The sequence below is a fragment of the Panthera pardus genome, unplaced genomic scaffold (genome assembly GCF_024362965.1).
Source record: "Panthera pardus isolate Hobbes unplaced genomic scaffold, ASM2436296v1 HiC_scaffold_18, whole genome shotgun sequence".
Taxonomy (NCBI): domain Eukaryota; kingdom Metazoa; phylum Chordata; class Mammalia; order Carnivora; family Felidae; genus Panthera; species Panthera pardus.
In genome coordinates, this window is record NW_026526743.1 from 20,702,607 (window position 1) to 20,713,150 (window position 10,544).

General features: G+C 43.3%; 1 protein-coding gene across 3 annotated transcripts in view; it reads right to left on the bottom strand.

Annotated features, from left to right (window-relative positions):
* Positions 1 to 10,164, bottom strand: part of ZNF507 (zinc finger protein 507) — a 46,011-nt gene extending 35,847 nt beyond the window's left edge. Inside the window, exons 1-5 of one of the 3 annotated variants that reach the window (XM_053906048.1) lie at positions 10,002 to 10,117; positions 8,478 to 8,571; positions 7,241 to 7,446; positions 6,993 to 7,115; positions 446 to 2,577 (exon numbers count right to left, since the gene is read on the bottom strand). In XM_053906048.1, coding sequence (XP_053762023.1) covers positions 446 to 2,575 — 2,130 coding nt within the window. In that variant the 5' untranslated portion in view covers positions 2,576 to 2,577; positions 6,993 to 7,115; positions 7,241 to 7,446; positions 8,478 to 8,571; positions 10,002 to 10,117. Of the gene's footprint in view, positions 1 to 445; positions 2,578 to 6,992; positions 7,116 to 7,240; positions 7,447 to 8,477; positions 8,572 to 10,001 lie in introns of all 3 variants that reach the window. The other 2 variants (XM_019423315.2, XM_019423314.2) reach the window with 2 other exon arrangements.
* Between the last annotated feature and the right edge of the window lie 380 nt (positions 10,165 to 10,544).

The following is a 10,544-nucleotide window of genomic DNA, read 5'->3' on the forward strand; positions in this document are numbered from 1 at the left end:
AGATTACTGTTGGCTGGTTGTGTGGCTGAAGCGAGCAACCTGCATTTTGGGGACATGGAAGATGGAGTTTGTTTGCATCGATGTAGGATTACATCTGGGTAAATCAACTGTTAAGTCCTTCCCCTGTACATTCTCTTGAAATTACCCTGCAATTTAAAATCAACACGTTTAAAAAAAGATATACACGCTAAAACACTAAAAGCAATAAACACAGACACTGTTAAGGAGGAAGCAGACGGGAAAACAATCCTACACCAATCCTGATGACCTAGATCTCAGTCCCAATTTTAATACTAACTAGTTGGGATCCCCTGGGCAAATTGCCAAACTTTCCTAGGCCTCACCTCAGATTCCTTATCTATAAAATGAGACGGCTGGACTCTCTGCCAAGTTCCCTCCTTGCTCTAAAAAGGTTCTCCGAATGATTTCATGAACCGATGCTTACCTTATAATGAAACGATTCTTCACACTGCTTGCACTGGTATATTCTTGTTTTGCAGTGGTTGATCATGTGGTTCTCCAAATCTTTGCTGTCGCCAGCTATGTGCTCACAGATAGGACACTGATAGGGCTGTCTCTGTCGATGGACCCGCAAGTGCTGCTTGATGTAGCCCTTGTTACCACTTGCGTAGTGACACAGGCGGCAGCGGTAGGGTCGATCGGCATTAGGGATGTATTCCACCACGTTGCTTCCCGATAGACCTGCGTCACTGTTGGGTTGGCACTGGGCGTTGTCCTGCAGCTCCTTCAAAATGTCATCGTCGGAAGCATTTTGGTCTGTCCTTTCCCTCAACTTTTCGATTACAGTCAGTAAGGACATGCTGATACCCGTCTTCACTTGCCCATCTGACAACTCCTGCCTACCCTCTGGGAGTGCTACCAACGTAGAGTTGCTTTGGTCAAAACCAGTTAATCCATCTGAAGAGTTTTTAAGTGGTGACATCATTTTAGAATAAGCCGCCAACGTACTGTCCACTTGCCTTTGTCCGGTATCTGGATCTAGAAGGTTTATATTCCCGTAGTGCCCAAGGTTGGCCCTTGTCAGTTCTGCAGCTCTTATGGGCATTGTGACGAGGGCTTCTGCAGCTAACGAGTGTAGTCGGAGAGACTCAGAATTTGTCCTTCTTCGGCCTGGTGGGGCATTCTCATCAGTAGCCAGTCCTTTGGCTATTAACTCACTGTCTTTCTTCTCTGGATTGCTCCAGCCTATGATCAGCCCCCCAATATCAACAGTACATTTATCAGCATGATAAACTTCATCTCTTCCTTCACCCCCAATGTGGGATTCTGTCGGGCTCAGGTTTTTTCCCTCTTCGATTTCAGCATTCATGAGGAAATGTTTCTGTGAAAGAGTTTCTTCAGCACTCGGCAAACGTTCTACTATCACGTTAACGTGACCTTTTTTATTTGGACTACTACTAATGATTTTCTGTGCGGATGAAAGCAGACTATCAGCGATCAGGTTCTCCTCCACATCGGATATCACCTCTAGCATCTCTTCCTCACTGGGGTCAAGGGTAACTGACTGAGTCAGATGAACTCCACCTTCTGCACTCTGTCCTAAAGGAGACGAAGAGGATAACGGTTCTGAGCTGCAAATCTGTACTTGTACTGAAGGCCCATTGTGGATACTCAGTTCGTTGTCTCCAATAGCAATGACGACTGCATCCACCCCACCGGGTTCAGCAGCCACTGAAGAATCCAGCAGGCCTAGGGGCTCATTTTCATTTTCAAAGATCGGATAGGAGCAGTCAACCTCCCCAGCATGTTTCCAAGCATGTGTTTTCAACATTCTCTGCTGGCCACAGGTGTAACTACAAAACAAGCATCGGTACATGCCATACTGTTCATACGCATACCATTTCCTCTTACCCATTTCTGCCGTGGGTGCGTTTTGGGCAGCGTGCGTTTGCGCACTGTCCACACTCACTTGGACATCAGAAATGCTTTCACTGTTTCTTTCTGTGGGCCTCTGACACAAAGAGTTGGAGGGGCTTACACACTGCTGGGCTTTGGATTGAGTGTGACTGCTGGCATCATTTTCGTGGTCATTTACCACGTGAGCTTCAAGTTCCTCTTGGCTTTTAGATGTAATGTGGCACTCTGAGCACATTAATATCACTTCATTTTGTTGACCATGCTGCTTGATATGATCTTTTAACACAGAAAACGATGATGACAGAAACTTGCAAAGGCTACACTGGTAAGACATAGTCTTCCCATCGTTCTGGGCAAGAGAGCCAGGGGTAAAATGTATCTGAGACATCTCTGCCCTTCTGATCCCAGCAGGGGACTGGGTTACTTTAGCTGGAATCTCACAAAGTTCTTGGGTTTCAAGAGAGTGCGTTGCAGCACTTGAACGTGAGCGTTTTTTCCCGATCAAAAGACATTTTTGTGACTTTTCATGTTCTACTATCTTGCTTAACTTCTGGATAACATGGATCAATGGATCTGTTTTAACTTTTCTTTGTTCATCAATTTCCAGTGATGAACTGATGACAGTTTCAGCAGTCAATATAGCTTCCTGTTCCCCAATATCTGGCACCAACATGGCAACACTGCTGCTTTCTTCCATATCTAGAAAGGATAATATACAACAGAAAGAAATATCGGGTTAGAGGTATTATAAGAATGCAATTACAGGAAACCTGAGCTACTCTTAGAGTTTAAGCTAATCTCAGTTATTTTCTAACCTGGGAGCTCCATTATCAGCATACCCGTATCCCCAGCAGAGACTTAAACTGCTTGGAACTTCTCTAGAGAATGTCATCCCCTATCAAGACTGAGGATGATCTTTCCATCTATTTCTTTCTTTGGAAATGACTTTAACGATATGCATATCCTTTTTTCTTCACTTTCTTTCCCCCAGACATCTAGCTGGACCCAATTAGCATGCCCTCTCTTTTGCGCAATGCCAAAAAAACACAAAAAACAAAAAAACAGGACTGCTGTTCCTTGATTGAAGGGACACAAGCATTCCCAGGGTATGTGGAACCACCTCAAGTTACCACAAAACCAACAAACAAAACTAACGCATGACTGACACAATTCTTGGGAGACAACTACTTATATCAAAAATAATTATAGTCTTATTATTAAAATCATAAATTTGTTTTTTTCACTCCATATCTTTGGAGTTATGAAAAGATAGTCTGGTAACCTCTTGTAAATGGCAGAGTGAATTTTGAGAAGTATGATGCAAACGAAACTACATAAAAGCAATGATCCAGTTCCTTCTTTTACTTCCTTCGATTGATTTCCCTGAAGATAAACCACAAACAACGCTGTGGTTTTTTCCTAGAGGTCATATTAGTGGTCAACTATTACTCATGCACGAATATATGTAATTTCATTTTCCTGAAAGGGAAAGGGGCATCAGAGAAGGAAAAAGACCTGACATTCTAGTTGTGTTTCAGGTCTAAATATTCAGAGTCCTTAAAAGGGGTTCTCTGTAAGTTCCAGCAATGCATTACAGCCAAGGAAGTCACAAAACAAAAAATACTCACAATATCTTTCTCCCTAAATCTTGAATCCTCTATTTCCTGGCAGTACTTTCATTTCAAACATTTCCTTTGGCTCAAAGTGAGATTAATTTGTTGACTTGGATCACATTTTTCAGTTTAGGCTTTTTTCCAGCAACAAGTTTTGTTTTTCCACATTTTAGGTGCATTCTGGAGTCTTACTCACAACATTCAATAAATGCCAGCAAAATTTTTAGTGGCACCAGCTATAGACCAAAGACCATACTATTCTTAAACCTCAATCACAGGCTCTGAATTCTTATTTTAGGAGGTGAATCATGGCTTCCCTCCCCCCAGGTGGCTGAATCAACATGGAAGGGCCCTTGAGCCCCTGCCAAGATCACACCGAACTCCTGCTGGACCTACCAGCACTCTGACCAGCTGCAGTGCCAGCCCTCCCGCATCTACTCTTGGCAGCAGTTAGAGCTTTTCCTCTTATTTTCTGCTCTTTCTGGCACACAAACTTTCTATATCTAGGGCCACATCAGGCAAAAATGCAAACATTTTACTCTCGGCTTTAGTACTGCTTCTTCCCTCCTTCTTGATACTCTGTCCAATGGGATCAGCTTTCGTTTCTTTTCCATGTCCAACTGCGCTCGTGGCAGGGAATGCACCCAACAGCCATTACAACGATGACCACTACCCCAGCTCCCACAGACCTAGAAATCTGGGTGACTGCGGCCCTTTAGCCGCTCTCTTCTCTAAACAACCTGAGGTCATTACCTCTCAAAAGACTATGTAGTTCCTCTCCATCTTTCTCAAGCAGAAAAAACAGTATTTTTAAATCTCTACACTCAATCTTAAATCACTAAAGAGGGACCAGTGTGGGAACAACTTGTTTCTTTAGGAAAATCCTTTGTGACGTCTTAAGTCACCTTATTGCCTGAGAATTCCACAATTTTTCGGCCAAGGGGAGCTGTGGCTGTTTCTGTGACTAATGATTTCACTTTAGGACCATTCACTTAAGGCTTTATTTCTTTCAGTTCAATTGTTAAATGGGAATTAGTTAAATCATTGTTAATAACAGAAATCCTTGAACATTCAATTTCTTGCCCAAGATTTGGTGGTCTACTGTAGATCTAAGGTCTCCTCCTCCATGAAATATGACATCCATATAGGCTGATTGACAGTCCGCAGGTTAATGAGTGAATATTTGCTCAACAGACTTTGTGTACCCACAGGGTTACAAAGGTGACTCATGTGGTCCCTCTTTTACCTAATGACAGAATAGGAAAGAGAGCAGTGCAACTGCTCCCTGTGGATATTTCAGTGCGCACCTTAAAAAGAGTGTGGAATGAAGAGGAGGAGGAGTTCAAGTTATCTCAAGAAAAAAACTAATACAAAAGAAACTGACAAAACATTCAGATTTGAAAAGCTGTGTCTGCTCAGGCATTAAGAGCTAATGGAAATTTGCAGCAGATGCTCCAATTTTCCCTGAACATTTATGTAAGTATCTCATTTTAGAGGCTGCATACATTTGGGGATAAGTACAGAAATGGCAGCTATAAAACAGATATGACAACATAAAATACATCAAGAAACACCTGAAAAACCAGTTTGGGTCCACATGGCAGAATCGATATATGAGTTAAATCTCATTAAAACAAAAGTCTCTCTTAGAAAGGGTTAGATGAACAGTTCATAATAAAGTATACACAGGGAGGAAGGCCTGTGACCTTAAGGCCAACTCTTTAAATTTTCACAAAAATTTCTCTTAGGCCACCAATGTGCATATATATGGGATCCTATGTCAAGTGAAGTAAAATTTATTTGGAAAAAAAAAAGACAGAGAGATGAAAATAAGGGTACAAACACAATCCCAGTGGCTCAATAATGACAACACAGATTATGATCATTGGCATACTATCGAGGGCCTTCACGTGATCAATACAAGTACATGGTCAGGGTGGGTGGAGAGGGTAGGAATAAAGCAAGAATAGCAAATTTTGTAATTAAAGTTTAGTAATAAGTATCTAGGAGTTCCTTACACTATTCTTTCTACTTGTGTAAATATTTACAACTTTTCATACTAAAAAGTTACAGAAAAAATGGTTATGTGTCAGGGTGCCTGGGCGGCTCAGCCGGTTAACTGTCTGACTTTGGTTCAGGATGTGATCTCACAGCTCATGAGTTCAAGTCCTGAGTCGGGCTCTGTGCTGACAGCTCAGAGCCTGGAGTCTGCTTCGGATTCTGTGTCTCGCTCTCTCTTTGCCCTTCCCCTGCTTGTGCTCTGTCTCTCTCTCAAAAATAGATAAACATTTTTAAAAAAAAACAGTATGGAAAAAAATTTAAAATCACAGTACTAATGGTTTAAAACAGAGTTGAATGGATAGGACAAACATGTTTAGAAGTTAAAAAGAAGTAACAGCTTTTATATACTGTAACAACAGTACACAAAGTAAAACAGTCAGAAGGCAACAGTCAATGACCAAATCCTAACAAACCGAAAAGCTAGTTTTGGTCTAGGAAAGTAAGCAAAAGGTTTTTGAAGAGGTAAGACGTATACTGTATTCTAAAAGACGGCCGCGCCAGATGTCAACCATTTGTCCCTCTGGGCTCACTGCCTACTTTCCTCCACTCTGCTCTCTGCCCCAGGAGGTATATTACATTAGTAGGCTCCTATGCCCTCTGGTTTCTGATTGCGTTATGCCAATGGGGAGCCATGAGAGATCAGAAGGAGGCAGCATAGTGAAATCAGGATATTCATTCCCCTAATTCCCTCCCTCTAGGTCAGCTTGGACTGGCCATGTTTCTCAATGGAAGACCATTCTCTTCAGGCAGGGGGCTCTACAAAACTCTCCTGGTTCTGATACCTCTCTTCCTTCTGATGCTGCTACCTCCAGATAACTGCATTATCCTTGTGATGTGTCTATACAAGTCCAACGCCTTTATTACGAGTATTTTTGTAAATACGTCCTCCTTGAATTATCTTAATTAGAATGCATCGTTTTCTCTTTTGGAATTCTGTCAACACAAGGGTAAGACTGACAAGGAAAAGAGCCACAACATTATCACGTTTCCAAAAGTGAGAATAAACCTTCCATCTAGCAGTTAGTGAAAAGATCAACATGGCTGAACAAGAAGGTTTACAGAAAGAGTAAAGCCTAGAGGCATTACCAAAGTAGGAAGCTTCTTATTTTGAATCTTTAGACATAACCACATTACACAAAATATATCAAACTATTACAAATAAATAAATATAAGTTGTATCCCAAACCAGAAAAGTTCTAGCATCTTTCCCACTGAGTCTTAAATCTTTCCTAGACAACAGGACAGGTTTCTCTGGCCACCTGAAAGTAGATCCTTCCTATGGAATCTTTCAGAAGCTGAAATGATGTAAAGTGAAAAAGCAATTACCATTTATATAGAAAAAAAACCCCAAAATGACCTCTCTTAGGCTTTTCTGATATTTTAGAACACATCTTGCTAATGAGCGCACACGATAAAATGAGATAAAGCACAGATGCTCACAGACACAGTTCAAAGCTCTGGCGCCTTGGTGCAGAGATTCCGAGTACAGTTCCTGGGCAGGAAAGGAGCTTGGTGGGGCCACGCTTGCTGCTTGGGTTACGTGCTGCCTCTATTAATGGCTCGCTGCAAAACAAACATTGGAAACTATTTTTGCCTTTGGTGTAAGACTGAAATCTTTAGATTTCTTTCAGTTAGAGAAATCAGGTTCTAATGTATGTCTTTCATAAAAGCAAAGTGGCAGGGGCTACCTGGGTGGCTCAGTTGGTTGAGCGTCTGACTCTTGATTTTGGTTCAGGTCATGATCCCAGGGTTGTGAGATTGGGTCCTGTGTCAGGCTCCATGTTCAGCATGGATTCTCTCTCTCTTCCCCACTTCCCCTCTCGTGCTCTCTCTCCCCCACCGCCCCAAAAAAGCACAAAGTGGCAGAAGGCAAACTGTAAAAAGTGGGGGAGACCTGTATTCCAAAGGCAAAAGCTTATAATTAATGTCTTTCCCAAGAAAAGAACCAAATTATTTCAGTTGTCTTTATTTCCTGATAATTACTACTAGGTTTCTTTGTATATCTAATTAGTTCCTTTCAGTTATAGAGTATGGTTATCATAAGTAAAATCAAGTTGAACAATTCATGTGAGCCTGAGTAGGGCTGGAGAAAGGCTGTAATTTTCTGTGCATGTGCAAAGGCAGTTCAGTGTTATAAAAAACCTTTTCTTTCAGACTAAAAATTTGTTCTTTCCCAACTAGGCAAAGATATGAACTGTTATGTCCCTGAACTGTAAACTGCCTACAAAAAATCACCTTGAGATTGCTTACACATTATTTATAGATTTATCTTATTAATGTCAGCTATGATTCATTTGAATTAAAATCTCCTTAGCTTAATGTGATTAACTGCCACTAAGAAAAATATAGTGTAAATATCGCAAGAACATGAATTTTATAATCTAAAATTTCTTAGCTGGCATCTAGCCTGGGAGAATATTCTAATTTGGCAGACCACGAAGACATAAGGTCTAACTAACATTAACCAATATTAAGATTTAACATTTATTGAGCACCTATAATGTGCCAAGCACAGTGCTGGAGACTACACAAGTAAGTAAGAAGGAATCCTTGTCCTTGGAGTGCTCACCATCCAGAGGGCAGTGCCTATGTAGACTTTGTGTATTATTCATGAATTTCTGGTAATACTAGCCTCTTTTTTGCAGGTAAGGAACCTGAGGATCACAGATGTAAAGCAATAACTGGTTTAAGAACTGGAATCCAGGACTATCTGATTCTAAATCCCCTTTCTTAATACACCAATTTCTTTCTTATATCTCAATGAGGACAAATACATAAAATCAATACTGAAAAGAATTGGCCCCTTACAGCCCGGCTATATCAAACGTATTAGCCTGTTTGATCTTCATAACTCTGGAACAGGCCAGGTGGGTGTTACACAATTTTACAAATAAGGAAACACTCAGTGTGGTTTCAGTGACTTACCCAAGGTTACATGGCTGTTAAGAGGCAGAGCCAATGTCTTTCAAATCAATTCCTGAAATTAACACAGTCCCTTGGACCAATCTTCAGAATTCAGCTGTGGCCAAGAATGAAAGTACATAGTATCAAACATTTCTCTTTCTTGGTGAAACAAAGTAATGATTTCTTTTGGCAGTGAAAAATTCCCCAATATTCTATGTCAAAAAGACATTCAGAGGAATGTTCATGCAACCCAATCATGTGTTGCAATTTTACATAATTTATCTAGCAAGCAGACGTTACCACTTTGTACAAGTTAGAAAAAAAAAATTGCTCTGGAAACTTCTCTCAATAATTGTGTTTTGTTTTAGCTCAGAATTTAATTGACTAAAAATATTACTGTTTACTGATAACACTTTCTAATGAATAAGGAACAATAAATTGCATATCGCCATTTTAATCTTAACCCAAAATGCCATCTAAAGGATGATTTTGCAAGCACAGTGGGCATGAAAAGATAGGACACAGTAGCTTGACCTATATATCTTCCAACGCAGTTTCCTGCTCTGGTCTTACATTTCTTTGCAGTTTCCTATACTAGCTAGGATGAATCTAAAAGATCAAATAAAGCCTATTCCTTTCACCTAGAACGCAGCTATCTTATCGATTACGGTTAAGTAAACAGTTCGTTGCCAGGGCAGAAAGCACGTCTTCGGTCCTCCCTTCGAGTTAATTTCAAACGAGTTGGTAAGGTAAAGGAATGAAGGGCCAGGCTCTCTCTCTTTTAATCAATAACGCAATCCAAACACTGAGTCAAAGCGGAGTACTGAAGAAAGTACAAGCTCAAGCAGGTGATAAATCCAGTAATTGCCTGATAAAAGAGATGCAGACTGATAGTAAATTACAGCCCACCACAGTAACTAAAAAGATCGCCTACGGGTTGGGATGACGGCCTCCGCCTAATTAATCATCCAAGCCTTCCACACAAACCATTCCCTCCGGATGCCCGTAGGTCTGAAGAGTGGGAGATTTTCCCACTGATCTCAGTGATCGAGAGACCAGTTCATCGAAAAGGTTCGTAATAGGGTCAGAAGGCTAGGATTTTCTGTACTAGCTTTTCCTACATCAAGAATTGGTTAAAGGGCTGGGGCGATCGGGGGTTGAGAAAAGTAACCAACAGATGCGGTGAGGACACCGTCGTGAGCTTCACCGCGGCTGGCCTAAGCGGTTTCACAACCGCAGAGGAGAAGGAAGCAACGCCTCGGCAGGCCCGCTTGCAGACCAGGCTGGTGACAGTATGCGGAGAGCGGCAGGTTCCCCCCACCCCCCGCGGCAGGGCAAGCCAGGGGTCTCCGCAGGCCTCGCCGTGGGCTGCGTGGGCTGCGCAGAGCACTGGAAAGGGACGCGGAACTTGGGGCAAGTGGCGAGCCCCGGGCGGTGTCGGCCCGCTGAAGAGGAAGCAGGCGCCGGTAGAGGCCTGAGGGGAGGACGCACATGGCCGGCGGCGGCGCTACCTGCGGGCGGAGGGGCGGCCCCGGGGCGCTGTACCTGCGGTCGGGCGGCGGCTGCTGCTTCCGCGAGCCTCCTTTGGCCGGCTAGGAGCCCGGCCGTGCCCTCGCCCTCGTCCTCTCCCACCTCTCTCCCGGCTCTTTTCCCTCTTTTCCCCCGCTTTTCCCCTCCTCATCCGGAGCTCCAAAATGGCGGCGCTGGGAACGGATCACGTGAGCCGCGGGCAGGTCAGGTGACCCGAGTGGCGGGCGGCGGGGCGGGGCGATGCTCAGGCCCCGCCCATGGGCATCCCGGGGCTCTCGGGCTGGGCGGGCGCGAAGGTACCCCAGCGGCCCGGGCTATCCCAGTCTTGGGCGGGTACGGGTCTGGGTAGACGACCTCCCAAGGCCTCTGCGTTGCCCTCTCAATGGTCACCTGGGCCTAGAAGTCAGTGTCTCTCCCAACGTCGCCCAAATCTTCTGTGGGCTAGCTTCTTCACCCCATCCCCTCCCTAACTGGCTTTTCACCTAGACCACTGGCATTCTTTCAGCCTTATGCTCAGGAATATGTTACTGTGCTTGTTGGGCATGTTTTTTGTGGTGT